This window comes from Caretta caretta, chromosome 11 (assembly GCF_965140235.1).
Source record: "Caretta caretta isolate rCarCar2 chromosome 11, rCarCar1.hap1, whole genome shotgun sequence".
NCBI lineage: Eukaryota > Metazoa > Chordata > Testudines > Cheloniidae > Caretta > Caretta caretta.
In genome coordinates, this window is record NC_134216.1 from 78,898,675 (window position 1) to 78,920,118 (window position 21,444).

Genomic DNA, 21,444 nt, shown 5'->3' on the forward strand with positions numbered 1-21,444 from the left:
TAGATGGAAACGATTTTCTGGAGAAGAGTCAACACAGCTTTTGTCAAGGGAAATCATGCCTCACCAACCTATTAAATTCTCTGAGAGGTTCAACAAGCATGTGGACAAGGGGGATCCAGTGGCTACAGTGTACTTAGATTTTCAGAAAGCCTTTGACAAGGTCCCTCACGAAAGGCTCTTAAGCAAAGTAAGCTGGCATGGGATAACAGGGAAGGTCCTCTTCTGGATCAGTAACTGGTTAAAAGTCAGAAAACAAAGGGTAGGAATAAATGGTCAGTTTTCAGAATGGAGAGGGGTAAATAGCGGTATCCCCCAGGGGGTCTGTACTGGGACCAGTGCTGTTCAACATATTCATAAATAATCTGGAAAAAGGGGTGAACAGTGAGGTGGCAAAATTTGCAGATGATACAAAACTACTCAAGATAGTTAAGTCCCAGGCAGACTGTGAAGAGCTACAAAAGGGTCTCTCAGAACTCGGTGACTAGGCAACAAAATGGCAGTTGAAATTCAATGTTGATAAATGCAAAGTATTGAACATTGGAAAACATAATCCCAACTGTACATACAAAATGATGGGGTCTAAATGAGCTGTAACCACTCAAGAAAGAGATCTTGGAGTCACTGTGGATAGTTCTCTGAAAACATCCACTCAATGTGCAGCGGCAGTCAAAAAAGCAACAGAATGTTGGGAATTGTTAGGAAAGGGATAGATAAGAAGATAGTAAATATTATAACGCTGCTATATAAATCTATGGTACGCCCACATCTTGAATATTGCTTGCAGATGTGGTCGCCCCATCTCAAGAAAAAACATATTAGAAATGGAAAAAGTACAGAGAAGGGCGGGGGGAAAAAGACAAAGGATATGGTACAGCTTCCATAGGAGCAGAGATTAAAAAGGAAGGGACTGTTGAACTTGGACAAGAGACAACTCAGGGGGATGTGACAGAGGTCTATAAAATCATGACTGTTGTGGAGAAAGTAAACAAGGAAGTGCTATATACTCCTTCACGTAACACAGGAACCAGGGATCACCCAATGAAATTAATGTCAATCCAAGGACATGAATTTCTAGCTGGTGCAATCATTTGCAGTCACTCTTCACAAAGGGTATAGTATATCATGGTACTGTCTCTTTAAAATTAGCCATGCATAATCCCCAGGGGGTTTCACACCATGAGGATCTCACCCATGAAGTGGGCAAATTCAAGGTCTGCGTGCTCAGGGCCTCTTGTCACATGCCTAGTGGAGTTCTGCTTTAGACTTTACAGCCCTGGTCTGGCTCCAAAAGCAGATTGGCTGCAGCATCCTCCCAAGGACGACACTGCCAGCTGCCTGCCTATGTCAGAAAGCAAATGGGGGGCATGCCGATGCAAGTGTAAGCAGGGTATGAATGAGCTCTCCCCTGACAGCTAGCTGGGAGGGGGAGAGACTTCAGGAGCAAATTGTATTTACATGAACACACCTACTCTGCCTAGATATCTAGCAGATAGAGCGCTGTTGCTCAAAATAACCAACTTTGACGGGTATTGGGTTACAAATCACTGAATGTGGGGGTAGTGAAATGCTGTTATCAGTGTTGTCTTTATTGTATGAATAAAGGGGAGCAGAACTGTGCTTAACCTGTCCCAAATGAGAGGGTCACCCTCAGCTGAAAGGACCTCATTAAGCCAAGGGCTCGAATGCCAGACCCCTGTGAAAGTAAGAGGAGTGGGGATAGGTATCTCAGCTAGGAGATGTAGACTCCTAACGGTCCTTGGTTGGATTTAGCTTGTTTCTCCCCACTATTCAAAGATAGGCTTCATTAGGAGCCTTTTGTTATTTTAAGTGTGCAAAAGAGCTGAACTCACTTGTGGTAGGTCAGCATTTCTGCCTAGCCTGCAATGCTAAGAGCTGACGATCACTAAGAGGCTGACCAGCGGAGGTCACAGCAGAGAGGCAGCAGAAGGTAGCTGACAAGCAGCCAGCCAAAGCAAGTGCTCAGATGGCAGAGCAAGCCAGGTGCCTTCTTCCCTGGGTGGGAGGTGAACTCACACAGATGAATCTCTGAACCCTGGATCCTCACTGACCAAGGACAACAACGGTGAGTGGGGTATGGTGAGGGAGCAGAGGGGGGCACGGAAAAAGGAACTTTTGGCTGTAGAAGTCAAGAACGTGAGGTGGAAGGTACTGCCTCGTGCACTCTGGGGTGGGCATCCTGCTCACAGTTTTAGGTTTATGAATCCTGCTTGTGGTATTTTCCCCTCATTATTGTTGGGTGATTTCCTTCCTTTCATTAAAAGTTTCTTTGCTACACTCAGACCCTGTGCCTGTGAGTGGGGAAGGATTGCCTCTCAGGCACCCAGGGGTGGTGTGTAATTTTCCCAGGTTACTGGGTGGGGGTTCAAGCCAGTTCTGTGTTGTATTGTTGAAAAGGAACCCCTAGATACTGAACCCGGCCCTGGTTGCTGCCAGCTTCACCTGGCAGAAGGGTTACACAAGGAGCCAGGCCCCACACATCTGGATGCTCCTACTGAAACTTTTGGGACTCTACCAGCTGGATCACCCCTCGCTCCTTCTCTCTCGGCCCTGAACGTGGGTGAGGGAGGTGCAATGGTCGCTGTGCTCAACCGCTTTTGTAGATGCTTCGGGGAGGCCGGTGCAGCCCTTTGGCAGGTATTTCTCAGACTGTGAGCTCTTTGGGGCAGGGAGCATCTGTTTCGGCCATGCCTGGCACAATAGGGGCTTGGTCCAGGATGGGGGTCTGGGAGCACCACCACAATAATGAGATTTCTGAACCTCAAAAGGAGTTTGTTTGGCTCAGGAGTTTATGTCCCTTCCATATGCGGCCAGAGATGACAAAAAGGTTTTCTCCTCAACCGTTTTTCCCCCCCCTCTATCTTCCTGATCCCAATACACTTGCTTTTCAGATAATATTTAGCGAAAACAGCCTATGCAAACTGAAAACTGTTCAGCTCCAGTGCAGACTGTACATGTTGTGTTTGGTGCTGCACAGCTGGAGTTTATACGGCAATGTCAGTCTCTCAGGGGTCTATTTTATGACCCAAGGAGTTGGCACTGAGCAGAGCACTGCAACAAATGACACATCGGATTTATGATGAGGAGACAGTTAACATCATTTCTGTCTCTATCTGGAATTTCAGTGTTTAGAAAATGGACCATGACTAATCCTCGTTATTTGGCTGATGAATTTTTAAGCAATCAGTTTGCAAACATCTAGAAGATAATAAGGTGATAAGTAACAGTCAGCATGGATTTGTCAAGAACAAATCGTGTCAAACCAACCTGATAGCTTTCTTTGACAGGGTAACAAGCTTTGCGGACAGGGGGAAGCAGTAGACATGGTATATCTTGACTTTAGTAAAGCTTTTGATACTGTCTCACATGACCTTCTCATAGACAAAGTAGGAAAATGGAACTTAGATGGAGCTACTAAGAGATGGGTGCAAAACTAGTTGGAAAACCGTTCCCAGAGAGTAGTTATCAGTGGGTCACAGTCATGCTGGAAGAGCATAACATGTCGAGTCCCGCAGGGATCAGTTCTGGGTCTGGTTCTGTTCAATATCTTCAATATCTTAGATAATGGCATAGAGAGTACACTTACAAAGTTTGCAGACGATACCAAGCTAGGAGGGGTTGCAAGTGCTTTGGAGGATAGGATTAAAATTCAAAATGATCTGGACAAACTGGAGAAATGGTCTGAAGTAAATAGGATGAAATTCAATAAGGAAAAATGCAAAGTACTTCATTCAGTTGCACAGATACAAAAAGGGAAATGACTGCCTAGCAAGGAGTCCTGCGGAAAGGGATCTGGGGGTCATAGTGGATCACAAGCTAAATATGAGTCAACAGTGTAACACTGTTACCAAAAAAGCAAACATCATTCTGGGATGTATTCAGAGGTGAAAGTAAGCCGGTACGGCGTACCGGGGTGGATCGGCTTCCCCAGGTGTAATTTAAAGGGCCTGCAGCTCCCAGCAGCGGCTGGAGCCCCCAGCCCTTTAAACTGCTGCCAGAGCCCTGGGGTAGCGGCGACGGGGCTGGGGTGGTGATGTAAAGGGCCCGGGGCGGTAGCGGCGGCTGAGCCCTGGGCCCTTTAAATCATCCCCGTCGCCGCTTCCCCAGGGCTCCGGCAGGCTCCGGGGACGATTTAAAGGGCCCAGGGCGGTAGCGGCGGCCGGAGCCCCGTCCCCGGAGCCCTGTGGCTGGAGCCCTGGGGAAGCGGCGGTGGGGCTCCGGGGACGATTTAAAGGGCCCAGGGCTCCGGCCACCGCTACCGCCCAGGGCCCTTTAAACCGCTGCCAGAGCCCTCGGCTGCCGCTGTTACCCCGGGGAGGGGGAAGGAGGCACTTGCCGGTACAGGGTGGGCCGGGGCTGGCTCTGACCTCCCCCAGCCCCGCCCCTTCCACCCAAGGCTCCGCCCCTTCCGGGGTTCAGAGCCGGCCCCAGCCCAGCCCCGTACCGGTAAGTCCCTAGACTTACTTTCACCCCTGGATGTATTAGCAGGGGTGTTGTAAGCAAGACACGGGAAGTAGGTCTTACGCTCTGCTCTGTGCTGATTAGGCCTCAACTGGAGTATTGTGTCCAGTTCTGGGTGCCACATTTCAGGAAAGATGTGGACAAATTGGAGAAAGTCCAGAGAAGAGCAACAAAAATGATGAAAGGTCTAGAAAACATGAGCTGTGAGGAAAGATTGAAAGAACTGGGTTTGTTTAGTCTGGAGAAGAGATGACTGAGAGGGGACATGAGAACAGTTTTCAAGTACATAAAAGGTTGATACAAGGAGGAGGGAGAAAAAATGTTCTTAACCTCTGAGGACAGGACAAAAAGCAAAGGGATTACTTTGCAGCAAGGGAGGTTTAGGTTGGACATTTGGAAAAACTTCCTAACTGTCAGGGTGGTGAAGCCCTGGAATAAATTGCCCAGGGAGGTTGTGGAATCTCCATCATTGGAGATTTTTAAAAGCAGGTTGAGAAACACCCGTCAGGCACAGACTGATAATACTTAGCCCTGCCATGAGTGCAGGGGACTGGGCTAGACGACCTCTCGAGGTCCTTCCAGTCCTGTGACTCTGTGCCCCTAGGGCCAGCGTCAGCACACTTGCATACTATCCTACACTTAAATATACAGTGCGCTTCGAAGTCATCTCACTGCTACCATGCAAAGCCGCACGACTGCACACTCTGAGGGCCAGAGGGTGTAGCGCTGGCTGGGTAAAGCTCCCTGGGGGCCATTAGGAGCCAGTACAATTTCAAGCAGCCCAGGGGCATGACAGGATGAAGCAGAGCTGGGCTAGCGGTGAGGATCAGGGCTCTCAAGAGGGTCCCGGGTAATTTATCGTTTATTTTCTAATGCATCTAGGCAAAGCCATCCCTCATACAATGTGATGGAACAGACGTACCATGCTAAGCTGCACACTCCGCCACGCTGCTGTGAATCTGGGGTAATGGCACTTACCTCCATGAAACGATTTCCCTTTTCCACCAATGGGTATGTCTACATTCCAGCCCTGGGGCGTGACTGCAGCTCACATAGACCGCCCGAAGCCAGCTGTGAAGCTGCGGCAGCATGGCTAGCTCCTGAAGTAATTACCAACGATCCAGGCAGGCTTGTACCACCCGTACTGAAGACCATGCCGCTGTGGCTTCACCGCTCCAGTACCTGAGCTGGCTACATTAAAGCTGTGATTGCAGCATAGGCATTGTAAGGGCTGGGGCGGGGTCTCGAACCTGCAGAGCTGCCACCTAGCAGCAGCTGTAACCAGCTTGCACTCCACTACCTCTGACCCACTGTGGACACAGATCATGGGAAGTCCCACCTCAAGGGGTCTGACAGGCAGTGGCCTCATGGCTCCTGATTGGCTCCCTGCCCTATATAAACCCAAGGGGCATTCCAGGAAGTGTCCAGACAACAGTGCAGATCTCCTGTAGCTGTCATGACCACTTCTGGTCTTGAACTTTGACCTTGGCTTGATTTGGACTCTGCTTCCTAAGCTGAACCCTGAAACCTGACTTGGCCTCTGACCTTTGGTATTGACCCCAGCCTGGAACCTGACTAAGAACTCCTCCACTACTCCCTGCCTCAGGTTTGGCCCTGCTCTAACCCTTGTTCCTGACTATCCTTGCTGGGATCCTGATGACATACCCCAAGAGTAGAATTTGGCCTACATTGTACACGTGTGGACTGAGTATATTTCTTATGGTATCTAATGAGTCAGATACCAGATGGGTAGGGAGTCATGAAAATCTATCCGAGAGTTGGTTGAAAGATTCATTCGTCTGAAATGTTTTGGCTTAAACTTTCAATTTTTGCTGGAAAAATTTGAAACAGTTTTTATTTTGATGCAATTTTCGAAAACTGAAAACCTTGAAAATTTTGGATGTTTATGTTTTCTCCTTTCTGTTTTCCACTACTGAATGCCATAGAATGAATTATATCTTGCGGTTTACTTCTTTTCTTTTCTTCTTTCCCCCCTTTTTCCACTCTGTAATTTCTCAAGATTTCTACAGCTTTGGAAAAGTTAGAGTAGCACATTTATATTCTAAATTCACATTCCTTGTTGTTGTTGCTTATTTTTATTATTATTTCAAGCATATTTCATTTCATACCATATGTGCTTCACAAAAGGAAACTGCCCATATATGACTGTACCCTAAGTCCTGCCTCCAGGGTTCTCCAAGTTTTCCACTCTGCAGAGCATTCTGGGAAAGAAAGACTTTATCATGAGCCAGCTGCCCACCTCACTGCTTGGTTCTCAAATATTCCATTCCGTGGACCACCAGGAAGGGCTCTGTGACCTTTGGTAGTCCCTACACCACAGTTTGAGAACCACATAAGTATATGGAAAATAATTGGAAAATTACATGCAAGGGCTCTTTTTCCATGTGTGGCTTTTCCATGTCCAGTACTGCGGAGTGAATGACTCATCAGTAAATCAGGACTGCTAGCCTGTTGAACTGAAATGCATGGGGCACATTGGGCATGGAGCAGTTACAATAGCAGAAAAGCAGCAAAATTCAGATTAGGAAAACAAATAGTAACATGGGTATTCATTGGAATGGCGGGTCTGGCTTGTACTTGGAACCCAACGGGGTGCAGCCTGTGAGAGCTACGCACAGGCTACAAACCCAGCACCGCGACTGGCAGATCCCTCCGAGAGGCCAAGGGCTGAATGGGTTTGGAGAGTGACCTGGTCCCCCACCCCTAGACTGGGAGGTCAGTTCAGGGCAGTGTACATGGGTGGGGAGGGAACAGGACGATGCGGGGACGCTGGCGCTGCCATTCACCCTATTGTGTTTGTCTTTGCATTAGTGACATTAATGGGGGTTGGATCAGGCCGTTTTCCTGGCCAGGAGGTTGCCAGGGTCCCTGAGTAAGAGGTGAATATTTGTGAAGTCTGTGGGAAGCTGAAGTCTGAGGCCATCCTGTTTTGAAATGTGCCCGTCCATTTTATGCATTCTTCTCAAGATAGGTTACAAACAGGGGGAAGAGGAGTAACATGAGTGAGTGGTGGAAATCCATGTGGCAGGCACAGAGACAGCTCCTGTGCTTGGAAAAATATGATTTCCTCTTCCGTTTTGTTTTTAAAAATCTCCTAACTGCAACATTACAACTTCCCCCCCACCCCACTCCAGACACCCCCCAGGAAAAGGAGTGGGGGTTGGAGGGCGATTCCCTCTCCCCAGCCTCGCCTAGTGGGGCTTCGATGGATGCGCAGTGACACCCTGTGGATACTCGGAGTAAGGACGTCTTTGGCCCCTGTCACAGACCGAGTTGAAGGAGGAGAATTATAAAGTAGGCAGTTTCTTTTTTGCCAGAGAACAGAGGCTCTCGGCTGGAGAAGCCACTGCCACTCCCAACTGATCCCTTCTCTTCATCAAAAATAGACACCAAAAACTCTAAGAAAAGAAATCCAACCCTTCCAACGGAAGATGCAGAAGCCCTATTGACACAAAGATTCCAAGAATTTTCCCGATTTGACTTTCTGGAGGAAACTTCAGTCTTGTTTTCAGGTAGGCAAAGACTCCTGCTTCACCATTTAATATCTCCACAAATCTTCCTGCTTCTTTTGAAGCTGCTGCAGACGTGAACAGGGAAACTAACCTTTTTTATCTCCAGGTTGTGTTTGAGCGTATAATCCATCCAGTGCTGCTGGCTGTTGTGAACTCTTGATCGATTGATACAGGAGACTTTTTAGGCATGTTGTTGCTTTCAGAGACTAGCCACAGTAAACAGACGGATATTTCACTTATCTCTCTGAGCTGCTCGATAGTTCAGGGATTTACATGTGTGGATGTTTTGGGCAACAAACTCCCTTAGGATTAGAATAATTGTTAATGAGGTAGCTTTCTGAAGGAAAGCTTTTTGGGAGAGATTCTACAGTCTGCAGTCCCTTGTATAGGAACTCAAGTTTCAGGCATCAGGGCCAAGGGGCTAGTCAGTCACTGTAAAACTTGTTGGGCCAAATTAATCCCTAGTGTAACTCCACTGAAGCCAGCGGCGTTACCTGAGGGACAAACTTGGCCGACTGTAGCAGCACCAGAATGTTGATGCTGCTACAAAGCCTGAATTATTAGACCCAAGGGCGGCTCTTGGACTTTCAACCACACACGAGTACAAGATCCTCTTTGCGCCCCACAGAAATCGGGTGTTTTGTTCTGCTGAATTTCACCAGCGTGCCTGTTTTCTGCAAAGAGGTAACCGGCAGGATTTGACCGGGGCTCAGGATTGTTGCTAGAGTGCGCATAACTTGCTTTGTTCGGGCTGGTGGTTTTAGGGAGTGCACTCTGATTTCATGCTCGCCACTTGAGCTGTGCATGTGGCTGGGTTGCTGGTACTGTGATGCCAGCCGTTCGCTGATGGCGGTGGCTAACAGGGCAGTATAAGCCAGCCCTGGAAGAGGTGCCGTGTCTGCACAAGTGAAAATGGCAACCAGGCTGAGATTGTTCCTCCCTCACAAAATGACATTTCCAGGCCTCTTGCCGCCTCCTTCCCGTGCTATCTGTGCTGGTTGAAGTCCTGTGTTGTTTGCAGTAGGATAGACGTGGTACAGCTGGGTGCCAGGCAATGGAGGGGAAGCCTTTATAGTGGGCGATCTGCCTGGGAACCGACAACTGAGCACTAAGGGAAAGATCTAAGCAGATTGTTTGACACACACTGAAACGACTGGCACCTGCCCTGAGTGAGCCCGGCCTGTGTGTGCCTGAGGGCAGAAGGCAGGCATCTGCCTGGGCATTTCTTACAGATGGAGGCACAGATTTCTCCTAGTCTTATCTTACTTGATTTTCAGAAGAAACCCTAGTGCCTTGGACAGAGCTAGAGCGGAGGCTGCCTTTGTGACTGCAGACCTAGGCACAGGTGTCAGGGTTGTACCCCGAGATCACATATTCCTGCTTCTCCACACACTCAACACAACCCATAGCCACTGCCATGAAAACCATGGGCCTGGGTGGTTCTCCGAGCAGGAATACGGAGTGTGAAACATTACTGTACATTTGCCATTGGTGAGATGATGCACATGGGAATAGCTCTCTTCCTGTAGGCGAAACACATTTCATGGCATTAACTCCGCTTCTTCCATACAGTGTTAGCCCAGACACTGGGGCCGGGACTGGTTTGCTCAGGCCTGCTAGGGGCACCTCAGGCAAGTGAGATACTCAGGACTCCCTCAGGGATGCCAAGTAGATCTTCAGTGTAGGAGGTACACAAGATGGGGATACCCAACTGTGAGAGCTGGGAGCATCAGCAGGTGAGAGAGTGGACCAGAGTGACATGGGGGACCCTGGCTATGCAGGGAGGTTCTGGGGAACTGAGCTGGCCCTTCTGGTGTGCTAGGGGATCTGCAGGCTGTCTCCACTCTCAAGGATGGGACAGAAGGTCTGTCATGTCTGCTGGTTGGTGTCCCGCTGGTCTGTGAGCAGAGGGAATCTGTACCCCTCATTGTGAGATTACTACCACATTTCACTGGACTCCACACTCCACCAGCCAGAGTCTCCCTTCTGTTGTAGGAAAGGGCAGCAGGGACAAATGATTTGAATGATCTCACCATGTGCAACAAGACTTGTGGGGGAGGAGTTCAGGGGAGGGAGAGGTGTCTTTCCATTCTGCCTGCAAGCGCAGAACTAGCAGTCTCCTGCACGGCCACTGTCCTTGCCAGGCCACTGCTTGGCCATTAGGGCGTGCTGCAAACAAACAGAGCAACCTAGGACAGGTGCGGATGGGTGAGCTCCTGGGCTCGCTCCTGTGCATCGCTCCTGCACGCGCTCCCTCAAGTCTCCATAGATCGCTTGAGGTGAGGTCTGAACCACGTGCAGGGAGAGGGTCACAGCACAGGCTGGGGCCTTCCGCGTCCGCTGCGTGGACATGAAGCCAGGCCTGGCGAGTCCCAGGGCTGCTCCCTCCTATCTCTATCACCAGCAGGGACATCACACTTCTGACTCCCAGACTCTGGAGGAGGGGAGGTCGGGGGAAGCTCTGAGAGGGTCCCCTCATGGACTCTGCTGAGTCACTCCTTCAGCCCCCGCAGGCCCATGAGATCAGTAGGAGGCCACTCCCCATCATGCCAGGCTGCCCAGGACGCCCTACGCGGGCCAGAGTAGGCAATACTGTCCAGGCAATACGACCTTCCCTGGGCACCTGTCTGCGGGGCTGCCTGGAGGACGGTCAGTATGTCCGTCCGTCGTCCCCCACTCCCCCCGCTCACACACACCTCCCCAACTGCCCACTACCTCCATGTGGATCCTGGACTCAGCAGAGAACCCTCCACGGGATCCGGGGGGAAGGCAGGGGACAGCGCCTAGCCAGTGACCGGCGGTCCTGTTGGCATGTGGGCCTGGGGAACACGCTGCCCCCATGGGAGGCTGGGGGAAGCAGATGGAATGGTACCACGGGAGATGGGGCAGGGGTGGGTGGGAGCTGAGATGGGGTAAGGACCCCGGCTGCTTTAACTGCTGCTCATACAGCGACTCTTGATGGGAGCAGGCCAGTCCCAGAGGAAACCTCTGGTTGCAAACGCCAGGTGGTTTGCCCGGGGGCTCTTGGGGGGCACAGAGGAGAGAGGGCTCTGGGTACACACCAGCAGCTCCAAGCCAGCCCTACTCTTCCAGTAGCATCATTCCTCCTGATGCAGAAGAGGCCGTGGCTGGCGGAGCTTCCCCACCCCACTCAGCGAGTGCAGCCCTCTGCCTCTCGCCCTTCCAGCAATCTCTCACCATGCCCATCCCCTCCTTGGCTTCTCCAGTAGGGGGCAGCAAATTGCCATGGGGGGCCCAGGGATAATCAGCTAATTCTTGATCCAGCCTGTGCTCCAATGACTGGCCCCAGACTGCACAGCAACATCGTCCTCCAGGGCTGTAATCCTCACCTGTCTTTGTTGCTGGGAACCTCGGATTCTCTTGCCTAGAAATGACCGTTCGGCCCGGGGGCTGCTGAGACCCCATGGAAGCCTGGGAGCTGTTAGGAGCCTGCAGACCCTCGCTGCACTTTTTCTGCCTCTTGAGCCAACTCCAAGTCCTTGGTGCTCTGAGTGCAGCTGGATGTCAGAGGGAACCTGGCCCTTTCCTGCAAACTAAACAAACGGGGCGCTGATTTCGCTTTGCGAGCACAGCTTAAGTATTTCTTTAATAGGCAGATGCTCTTTGAATGCTGGCTACAGTCCTGGGGCTCAGGATGGGGCCCAAAAGGGCTGAGGGGTAATACTGGAGGATTTGGGGGTCTCGGAATGCTTGGCACATCTCTCATCCGAGCCCCTCAAGCACTTTGCAGACATGACTGTGTTTTCTCAGCGTCCTGCTGGCAGGCAGGAAGCTATGGCATGGGATCCTGATTCCCAGGAGAGGAGAGAAAGGCACAGTGGTTCAGTGACTGGCATGCGGCCAGACAATGGCTCTGATGCTGATCTCACATCCCTGTGAGTCAGGAATAGCCTTGCTGGACCCAATGGCGTGATGCTGGTGGAACCAGCGTGAACCTAGCGAGTCAGTGCAGTCGGGACAGCCTGACTCCCACATTGCTGCGCTGGCCACCAGACCCCATCCCTGGGAGCAACATGGGCTGGGGAAGCAACCGCCCATCTGGCATAAGGTAAAAGCCACTTAAAAACAACTCCCAGCCACACTCCAAGAAGAGGGGCGTTTAAAATAACGTAGCTGGATTAGTCAGACCTGAAACCTAACTGAGAGTCCCCGAGGTACAGCCACTCTGCGATGAATGGGGGTGGAGCCGCGCTCTGGCCTGCGCAGAGAGCACTTTGCTTGGTGGGTCACTACCAGCATTGCCCCGTGCTGTGAATTGTAGATTCCAGGCCCCGAAGGTCGCACTGTGATCATCCAGTCTGCCCTCCTGCAGAGCACAGGCCAGGCGACTTTGGGGATTCATTCCTGTTTAGACGAGGGCGCTGTCAGAGAAACATCTGCTCCTGATTTTAAAATGTCCAGTCGGGAGAGTCCAGCCCAACTCTTGGTAAATTGTTCCGGTGGCTGATTACCCTGACTGACTCCTGGGCTCGGTTTGTTCTCCTGCAGGAAGCTGAATGCGAAGTGGCCTGGCCGAGATGTCCCAGCTGGCCTTTTTTGCCGTTCTTCTTTGCATGACGCTGGTTCCCCTCCAGGCTCAGTTTGATGAGGACTATGACACAACCTTCAGTCTTCGCCCAACTGCCTGTCCAGGTACCAGCAGGAAAACTTGTCTCTCTGCCTCTGTCCTCTGTATTTAGCATTAACATTGAAAACTCCCCTGGGTTCAGTTCTAAAGGCTGCTCAGAGGGGCCACACCGTGGCATCTCAGAGCTCACTGCTCCTTTACGCTGGCTGAAAAGTACCAAGCCCCGAGGAGCTTCCTCGCCCTGTGGGTGGGGCAGGGCAGACATGCAGCTCCCATTTCTGAGGGATGAGCTGGGGCACGGATGTCTGGGCATGAGCAGCTCAGTCTGGAGGGGTGGGGGAATCTCCCCGGCTTTTAGAAAGGAAGCAAGATCCATGTCAGGTGTCGGGAAGTAAACCTGTCCTGTCGCACATGAATGAGAGAGGCAGATACTGGCTCAGACTTGACAGATGCGGGGGGCAGGGACCGAGTGGGTATGTGTGGGGGAGGTGGGATGCCATTGTAGATAGTATGGTGGGCCCAGTTTGTGTGTACGTTCTTTGTTACCATTGAGACCCTCCCCACACCTCCCTCCCAGACCCATTCTAAGAAGTCAGTGTAGACAAAGCCCAGTGTAGACAAAAGTGGGTGATTGGACAACAAAATGGCAGATGAAATTCAATGTTGATAAGTGCAAAGTAATGCACATTGGAAAACTTAATCCTAACTATACATATAAAATGATGGGGGTCAAAATTAGCTGTTAAGAGCATAAGAACGGCCACACTGGGACAGACCAAAGGTCCATCAAGCCCAGAATCCTGTCTTCCAGCAGTGGCCAATGTCAGGTGCCCCAGAGGGAATGAACAGAACAGGGAATCCTCAAGTGATCCACCCCCTGTTGCCTAATTCCCAGCTTCTGGCAAACAGAGGCTAGGACACCATCCCTGCCCATCCTGTGTTATGAGAAGGAGTAAATAACGCTTCCTGATTTGCTTTCTCCACACCAGGCATGATTGTATGGACGTCTCTCATCTCCCCCCTAAGTCGTCTCTTTTCCAAGCTGAAAAGTCCCAGTTTTATTATTCTCTCCTCATACGGAAGCTGTTTCATACCTCTAATAATTTTTGTTTCCATTTTCTGAACCTTTTCCAATATATCATTTTTGAGATAGGGCGACCACATCTGCACGCAGTATTCAAGTGGGCGTACCATGGATTTATATAGAGGCAACATGATATTTTCTGTCTGCTTATCTATCCCTTTCTTAATGATTCCCAACATTCTGTTCGCTTTTTTGACTGCCGCTGCACATTGAGTGGATGATTTCAGAGAACTATCCACAATGACTCCAAGATCTTTCTTGAGTGGTAACAGCTAATTTAGACCCCATCATTGTATATGTATAGTTAGGATTATGGTTTTCAATGTGCACTACTTTGTATTTATCAGCATTGAATTTTCTCTGCCATTTTGTTGCCCAGTCACTCAGCTTTGTGAGATCCTTTTGTAGCTCTTTGCAGTCTGCTTTGATCCCCCTTTGTCTGTCTGCTTTGATCCCCCTTGTCCACATGCCTTTTGACCCCCTCAAAGAATTCTAGTAGATTGGTGAGGCATGATTTCCCTTTACAAAAACCACGTTGACGCTTCCCCAGCAAATTATGTTCATCTCTGTGTCTGACAATATTGTTCTTTACTATAGTTTCAACCAGTTTGCCGGTACTGAAGTCAGATTTACTGGCCTGTAATTGCTGGGACTGCTTCTGGAGATTTTTTTTTTTTAAATGGAATCACATTAGCTATCCTCCAGTCATCTGGTACAGAAGCTGATTTAAATGATAGGTTACAGACTACAGTTCGTAGTTCTGCAATTTCACTTTTGAGTTCCTTCAGAACTCCTTGAGTGAATACCATCTGCTCCTGGTGACTTATTACTGTTTAGATTATCATTTTTTTCCAAAACCTCTTCTAATGACACCTCAATCTGGGACAGTTCTTCAGATTTGTCACCTAAAAAGAATGGCTCAGGTTTGGGAATCTCCCTCACATCCTCAGCCGTGAAGCCCAATGCAAAGAGTTCATTTAGTTTCTCTGCAATGGTCTTACTGTTCTTGAGTGCTCCTTTAGTGTCTCCATCGTCCAGTGGCCCCACTGGTTGTTTAGCAGGCTTCCTGCTTCTCATGTACTTAAAAAAATTTTACTCTTAGTTTTGAGTCTTTAGCTAGCTGTTCTTCAAATTCTTTTTTGGTCTTCCTAGTTATATTTGTACACTTCATTTGCCGGAGTTTATGCTCCTTTCAATTTTCCTCACTAGGCTTTAACTTCCACTTTTTAAAGGATGCCTTTTTGCCTCTCACTGCTTCTTTTACTTTGTTGTTTAGCCATGGTGGCACTGTTTTGGTTCTCTTACTATGTTGAATTTGGGGTAAACATTTAAGTTGTGCCTCTGTTATGGTGTCTTTAAAAAGTTTCCATGCAGCCTGCATGGATTTCATTTTTTGCACTGTATCTTTTAATTTCTGTTTAACTAACTTCCTCATTTTTGTGTAGTTCCCCTTTCTGCAATTAAATGCTACTGTGGCAGGCTACTGTGGTGGGCTGCTGTGGTGTTTTCCCTGCCAAAGGGATGTTAAATTTAATTATATGGTCACTATTACCAAGCTTTCCAGCTATATTCACCTCTTGGACCAGATCCTGTGCTCCACTTAGGACTAAATCAAGAATTGCCTCTCCCCTTGTGGGTTCCAGGACTAGCTTCTCCAAGAAGCAGTCGTTTAAGGTGTCAAGAAACTTTATCTCTCTAATCTCCCTGAGCATTTCCCAGTTCCTATCAACATCCTGGTCAGGTTGTCGGTAATATACCCCTAGTGCTAGATTCTTATTATTCGAGCATGGAATTACTATCCAGAGGGACTGTATGGTACAGGTTTGGTTCATTTAAGATTCTTAGTTCATTTGATTCTACGCTTTCTTTCACATATAGAGCCACTCCCCCACCAGCAAGACCTGATCTGTCCTTCCGATATATTTTGTACCCTGGTATTACTGTGTCCCATTGATTATCCTCATTCCACCGAGTTTCTGTGATGCCTGTTATATCAATATCCTCATTTAATACGGGGCACTCTACTTCACCATCTTAATATTTAGACTTCTAACATTGGTATATAAACACTTTAAAAGCTTGTCACTTTTTAGCTGTCTGCCATTACATGATGTAATTGAATGGGACTTTTTTTCATTTGACTGTTTCTCATCAGATCCTACCCATATTTTATTGTCTTCCATCCTCTATTCTTGACTAGGATATAGGGGAGGATCTCTTAATGGAGATTCTCTAAGGGATGTCTCTATCCGAACCACGTGCTCCTCCGCACCTGTCAGCTTTTACCACTCAAGAAAGAGATCCTGGAGTCATTGTGGATTAGTTCTCTGAAAACATCCACTCAGTGTGCAGCGGCAGTCAAAAAAGCAAACAGAATGTTTGGAATCATTAAGAAAGGAATAGATAAGCAGATAGAAAATATCATATTGCCTCTATATAAATCCATGGTACGCCCACATCTTGAATACTGCGTGCAGATGTGGTTGCCCCATCTCAAAAAAGATACATTGGAATTGGAAAAGTTTCAACAAAAGAGCAACAAAAATTATTAGAGATATGGAACAGCTTCCGTATGAGGAGAGATTAATAAGACTGGGACTTTTCAGCTTGGAAAAGAGATAACTAAGGGGGGATATGCTAGAGGTCTATAAAATCAGGACTGGTGTGGAGAAAGTAAATAAGGAAGTGTTGTTTTCCCCTTCTCATAACACAAGAACTGGGAAGGGTCATGAAATGAGATGAATAGGCAGCAGGTTTAAAATAAACAAAAGGAAATATTTATTGACCTTCGCAACAACCTCTGATAAAGACTATAACGGGGTTCAAAAAAGAACTAGATAAATTTATGGAGGATAGGTCCATCAATGGCTATTAGCCAGGATGGTGTCCCTAGCCTCTGTTTGCCAGAAGCTGGGAATAGGTGACAGGGGATGGATCACTTGATGATGACCTGTTGTTTTCATTCCCTCTGGGGCACCTGCCATTGGCCACTGTCAGAGGACAGGATACTGGGCTAGGTGGATCCTTGTTCTGACCCAGTCTGGCCGTTCTTATGTTCTTATGATGTGGTTTCTAACCAATAGCCATTTCCAGGAGCCATCACTATAAGCACCTCCAGGGGTGTTCCTTGTGCAGAAGGGGTAGGTCTGTGTCGTGTGCTCACTGCTCTGCGGGGTTTGTACCTGCCCAGTCTGGTGCCAGAGGGGCGCACTCCATCCCACTCTGATGCTATTTGCCCCGTTGTCTCCACACAGAGAAGACCGACTGCCCCATCAACGTGTACTTTATCATTGACACTTCGGAAAGCATTGCCCTGCAGACTGTGCCGATCCAGAGCCTGGTGGATCATATGAAGCAGTTCATCCAGGCCTTCATCAGTAAACTGGAGACCGAGGTCTACCAGAACCAGGTCTCCATCACATGGAATTTCTGGGGACTTCACTTCTCAGACGTGGTGCAGATTTACAGCACCTTGACCAACAGCAAGGACGTGTACCTCACCAGGCTGAATGCCATCAACTACATTGGTCGGGGCACGTTCACAGACTGCGCGATCTCCAAAATGACCGAGCAGATCATGAGCCATGCAGTCCCTGCCGTAAAATTCGCTGTGGTCATCACCGACGGCCATGTGACAGGCAGCCCCTGTGGCGGGATGAAGATGCAGGCTGAGAAGGCCCGGGATGCAGGGATCAAGCTCTTTGCAGTGGCCCCCAGCCAGAACATCTTCGAGCCGGGTCTCCGGGAGATCGCCAACCTCCCCCACGAGCTGTACCGCAATAACTATGCCACTACCAAGAGAGGTGCCATCGAGGTGGACGAGGACACCATCGACCGGATTATCCAAGTCATGGTAAGGGACGTTGGCTCGCACCAGAGGGCGCAGGGTCAGGCTGATGTGACACGTGTAGGGATGCAATAGAGATCTTGTCAGAGTGGGCTGCTGGGACAGAGGCACTGGGGACCAAGGGCAGGCGATCCAGGGGCTTGTCTATACACAAAAGTTGTACTGCTCTGACTGTACTGGTCCAGATAAGCCAGCAAAACCCCAAGTGGATGCAGTTATACCAGGATTAAAGTGCTTATGTCAGTACCACTTAGTCTATGTGTGTGCTATGGGGCCTACACCAGCGTAGCCTTCTTGTGTAGATACAACCTACACCAACAGAAGGAGCTTTTCTGTCCGTGCAGGGACGCCACCTCCCCAAGCAACCTTGGCCACGTCGACAGAAGTGCTCTTCTGGCGACATAATTGCGTCTGCACGGTCGGCTGTCGGGGTGCGTTTTTTCACATCTGTAGCTATGCCGACATGACTTTTAATTGCAGACCAAGCCTTACTCCGCAGGGGAATGAGGAGGATAAGCTATACTGGTATAAGCAGCTTTATACCAGTAGAACTGTTTCCACACTAGCCAGCTGTACCACTTTAACCCTCCCACCTGTTAGCAGCATGGGTGAATCCGTACAAAAGGCGCATGCAAACCAGGCCTGGCCCGGACATTGAGCACCATTGAAGCAGCTGGCGCACACAGTTTAATAAGCTGATAGTAAATATTTTGGGGGGAAGCTTGTGTCAGATCCTGCCCCCCTCCGGACAGTTCATCCCAAGGAGAGAGATTCTGATGGACCACGTCATTGCCAGTTATCATCGCCACGTCTGTGTTCCCTCCGTATATCCTAGAACCCTCGTAAGCAAGACTTGAGCCACCAGTTTTATGGTGAATTACTTCATAATGTTAGAATTGGTGCCAACACCTCTTTGTGGGAGGAGGGGATGTAAACAGTCGATCTGCAGTTCGCCGGTAGCTCTCCTGGGTGAGGAAGGTTAGCTCCTGAAACCGGCATTTTGTCACTCTGGGAACGGCAGAGTCTCCACTGCTGTCAGTTTCCCTCTATTCGGTATAGGAGTCAGGATGAAAAGAAGCTCCACCCCCAATCCTAAATCCCTCCCACAACCCCTCGGAGCAGGATGTCTCTGCTGGAGTGAAATGAAGGGGAGGGATAGCTCAGCACGGGGAGGGATAGCTCAGTGGCTTGAGCATTGGCCTGCTAAACCCAGGGTTGTGAGTTCAATCCTTGAGGGGGCCATTTAGGGATCTGGGGCAAACACTGGGGATTGGCCCTGCTTTAAGCAGGGGTGGGACTAGATGACCTCCTGAGGTCCCTTCCAACCCTGAGATTGTATGATTCATGGTAGGCGGCAGGAGGAGAATTAAGGCCAAATGTTATCTATAGCTAGAAGACAATGGTCCAAGACATTTAAAACAATTTTAGGGGGGAGGGATAGCTCAGTGGCTTGAGCATTGGCCTGCTAAACCCAGGGTTGTGAGTTCAATCCTTGAGGGGGCCATTTAGGGATCTGGGGCAAAAATTGGGGATTGTCCCTAGCTTTGAGCAGGGGTTGGACTAGATGACCCCCTGAGGTCCCTTCCAACCCTGGTATTCTATGATTCTATGAAGTAGTTAGCCAGGCTGACACTTCACGGAGTTCTTGCCCCCGTGGGATGAAAAGGTCAGCTCACAGTGACCTGAGGAGGACAGATGCTGTCGGTCTCTCTGCATGCTTGGGAAGACCCAGGGCTGGTGCAACCACTAGGCGGTCGCCAGATGATTGGGGGCGCCAGAAAGCGGTGCCCTGGCTCGGCAGGGAGGAGCCGCCTTCCGGAGGCACCGGAGAGCCAGAGCGTCGGCTTGCGGGGGCGGCGAGCCCCAGCCATGGAGGAGCCAGCGAGGCGCAGGGGGGCAGCAGCCCCGCAAAGGCAGCGGTGCCGCTAGAGGGGATCAGCCGCGCCCCGGGGGCTCCTGCAAGCTGCAGCAGATGCATGTGGGCAGCAGCCCCCGTGCGCCCCCTGGCTCCCCCCTCGCCGCGCTCGGGCTCGGCGGCTCCCGCTGCCTCGGCACCCTGCGGGGAGGGGCGGTGGGTGCGGCAGCCCGGCAGCGTCTTTGCCCCCCGTGGAGCCGGCGTCTGACCAGCATGGGCATGGTAAGGGGGATCCCGGCCGGGGGGCAGGCAGAGGGCGGGGGCGGTGGTTAGATGGGTCAGGAGTTCGGGGGGGGCTGTGAGGGGGTGGGGAGTGATTGGATGGGGCGTGGGAGTCTGTCTGGGGGCGGGGGTGTGGATAAGAGTTGGCAGTCAGGGGACAGGTAGTGGGTAGGATCCTAGGAGGGCAGTTAGGGTGGGGGGGGGGTCTCAGGAGAGGGCAGTCAGGGGAAAAGGAGCGGGGGGGGTTGGGAGTTCTGAGGGGGGCAGTCAGGGAGTGGGAAGTGGGAGGGAGTGAATGGGGTGGGGCTAGGGAAGGCCCCCCCCCAATCCTTTTTTGTGATTGTTGAAATATGGTAACCCTAGGCGAGGGAGGAGCCAGGGGGCTCATGGGGGCTGGCGCCCGCATGCATCCACTGCAGCCTGCAGGAGCCCCCAGGGGGGGGCCAGGCTGCAGCCGGGGCAGAAGGGGCGGGGGGCGCGGCCTTTGCAGGGCTGCTGCCCCCCTGCGTTGCGCCGGCTCCTCTGTGGCTGGGGCTCGCCGCCCCCGCAAGTGGGCACTCTGGCTCTCCGGTGCCTCCGGAAGGTGGCTCCTCCCTGCCGAGCTGCTGCATCGGCCCAAGCCCGGCAAAGCCAGTGAGTGGACTCAGGGCAGGGGTGGGGAGGGCTCGCGGAGGGGCTGTGCACCCTCCAGGGGAGTTCAGGGGGCTGAGAGGGGGGAACCTGGTCTGGGGGAGCAGCCCCTGGGCACAGCTGGCCCCTGGGCAGGCTGGCCCCTGGGGTCTATAAAGGCTCGTTGAGATTTGTCCCTCAACGAACCAGTCTTACAATCCACTTCAACTCATAGCAACAGCCCTTATTTTCAATGGAAACACCTGCTTTTCATCAGTGCCAAGTACCCAGGAAACTCATTCAAATGCCCAAATAATGAATTAGGAGCCTAAGTTTAGGACCACTTTAAAAAAAAATCTTGGCAAACAAAGTCTATGAGAAAGAGAAGGTGGATGAGGTAATATTGAGCTCAAAAGCTTGTCTCTCACCACCAGAAGTTGGTCCAATAAAAGCTATTCGCTCACCCACCTTGTCTTTCTAATAGCCTGGGACCAACAGGCTGCCGCAACATGGCATAATTAAGTTCATGGATGTTTTGTTCTATCCAAGTATTGTCTGACATAAATCCATCCTTTAAAACCTTATTGGCATAATAGCACTCGAAGGCCTGTCCTGCAAACGCTCATGTCTGTGCTGAACACTCAGCATGGGAGTCACTCCATTGAAATCACACACTGCAACGGAGGGGAAGGATGGCCCCGTGGTGAGGGCACTAGCCCAGGACGTGGGAGAGCTGTGGGGGTCAAGTCCTGGCTCTGGCCCAGATTTGCTGTGTGACCTTGGGCAAGTAACTTCGCCTCTCTGTGCCTCCGATCCCATCTGTACAATAAGGACAAGAGCCCTGCCCTGCTCGGGGGGGGGGGGGGGGAGTCCAGTACCAATTGTGAGGTGCCCAGACCCTGGGGTGACAAGGGCTAGAACATGTCAAAGGACAAAGCTGCAGTGACAAACACTCTCTGTTCCTAACCACCAGTAACTGGGAAAAGGGGCCAAGACCTTGCCTTTCACTGTCACTCACTGAAAACACAGGGGCAAAACTTGACCAGAGCTTTCAATACAATCCAGTTCCCAGCCCTGCCTCCTCAAAGCTCACGCACGTGCTCCGCTTTGGGCAGGGCGTGCTGTCCCTTTGACTGTAGCAGCGCTTTGCACAGGGCGTAACGTTCA

At 50.6% G+C, this 21,444-nt stretch overlaps 1 protein-coding gene across 3 annotated transcripts in view; it reads left to right on the top strand.

Moving 5' to 3' along the window:
* COL6A2 (collagen type VI alpha 2 chain) overlaps positions 1 to 21,444 on the top strand; it is a 74,456-nt gene that overhangs the window by 9,357 nt on the left and 43,655 nt on the right. The window contains exons 1-3 of one of the 3 annotated variants that reach the window (XM_048869578.2): positions 7,792 to 8,012; positions 12,522 to 12,665; positions 16,939 to 17,537. In XM_048869578.2, the coding sequence (XP_048725535.2) occupies positions 12,530 to 12,665; positions 16,939 to 17,537 (735 nt within the window). In that variant the 5' untranslated portion in view covers positions 7,792 to 8,012; positions 12,522 to 12,529. Of the gene's footprint in view, positions 1 to 7,791; positions 8,013 to 12,521; positions 12,666 to 16,938; positions 17,538 to 21,444 lie in introns of those variants that run through there. The other 2 variants (XM_048869577.2, XM_075118194.1) reach the window with 2 other exon arrangements.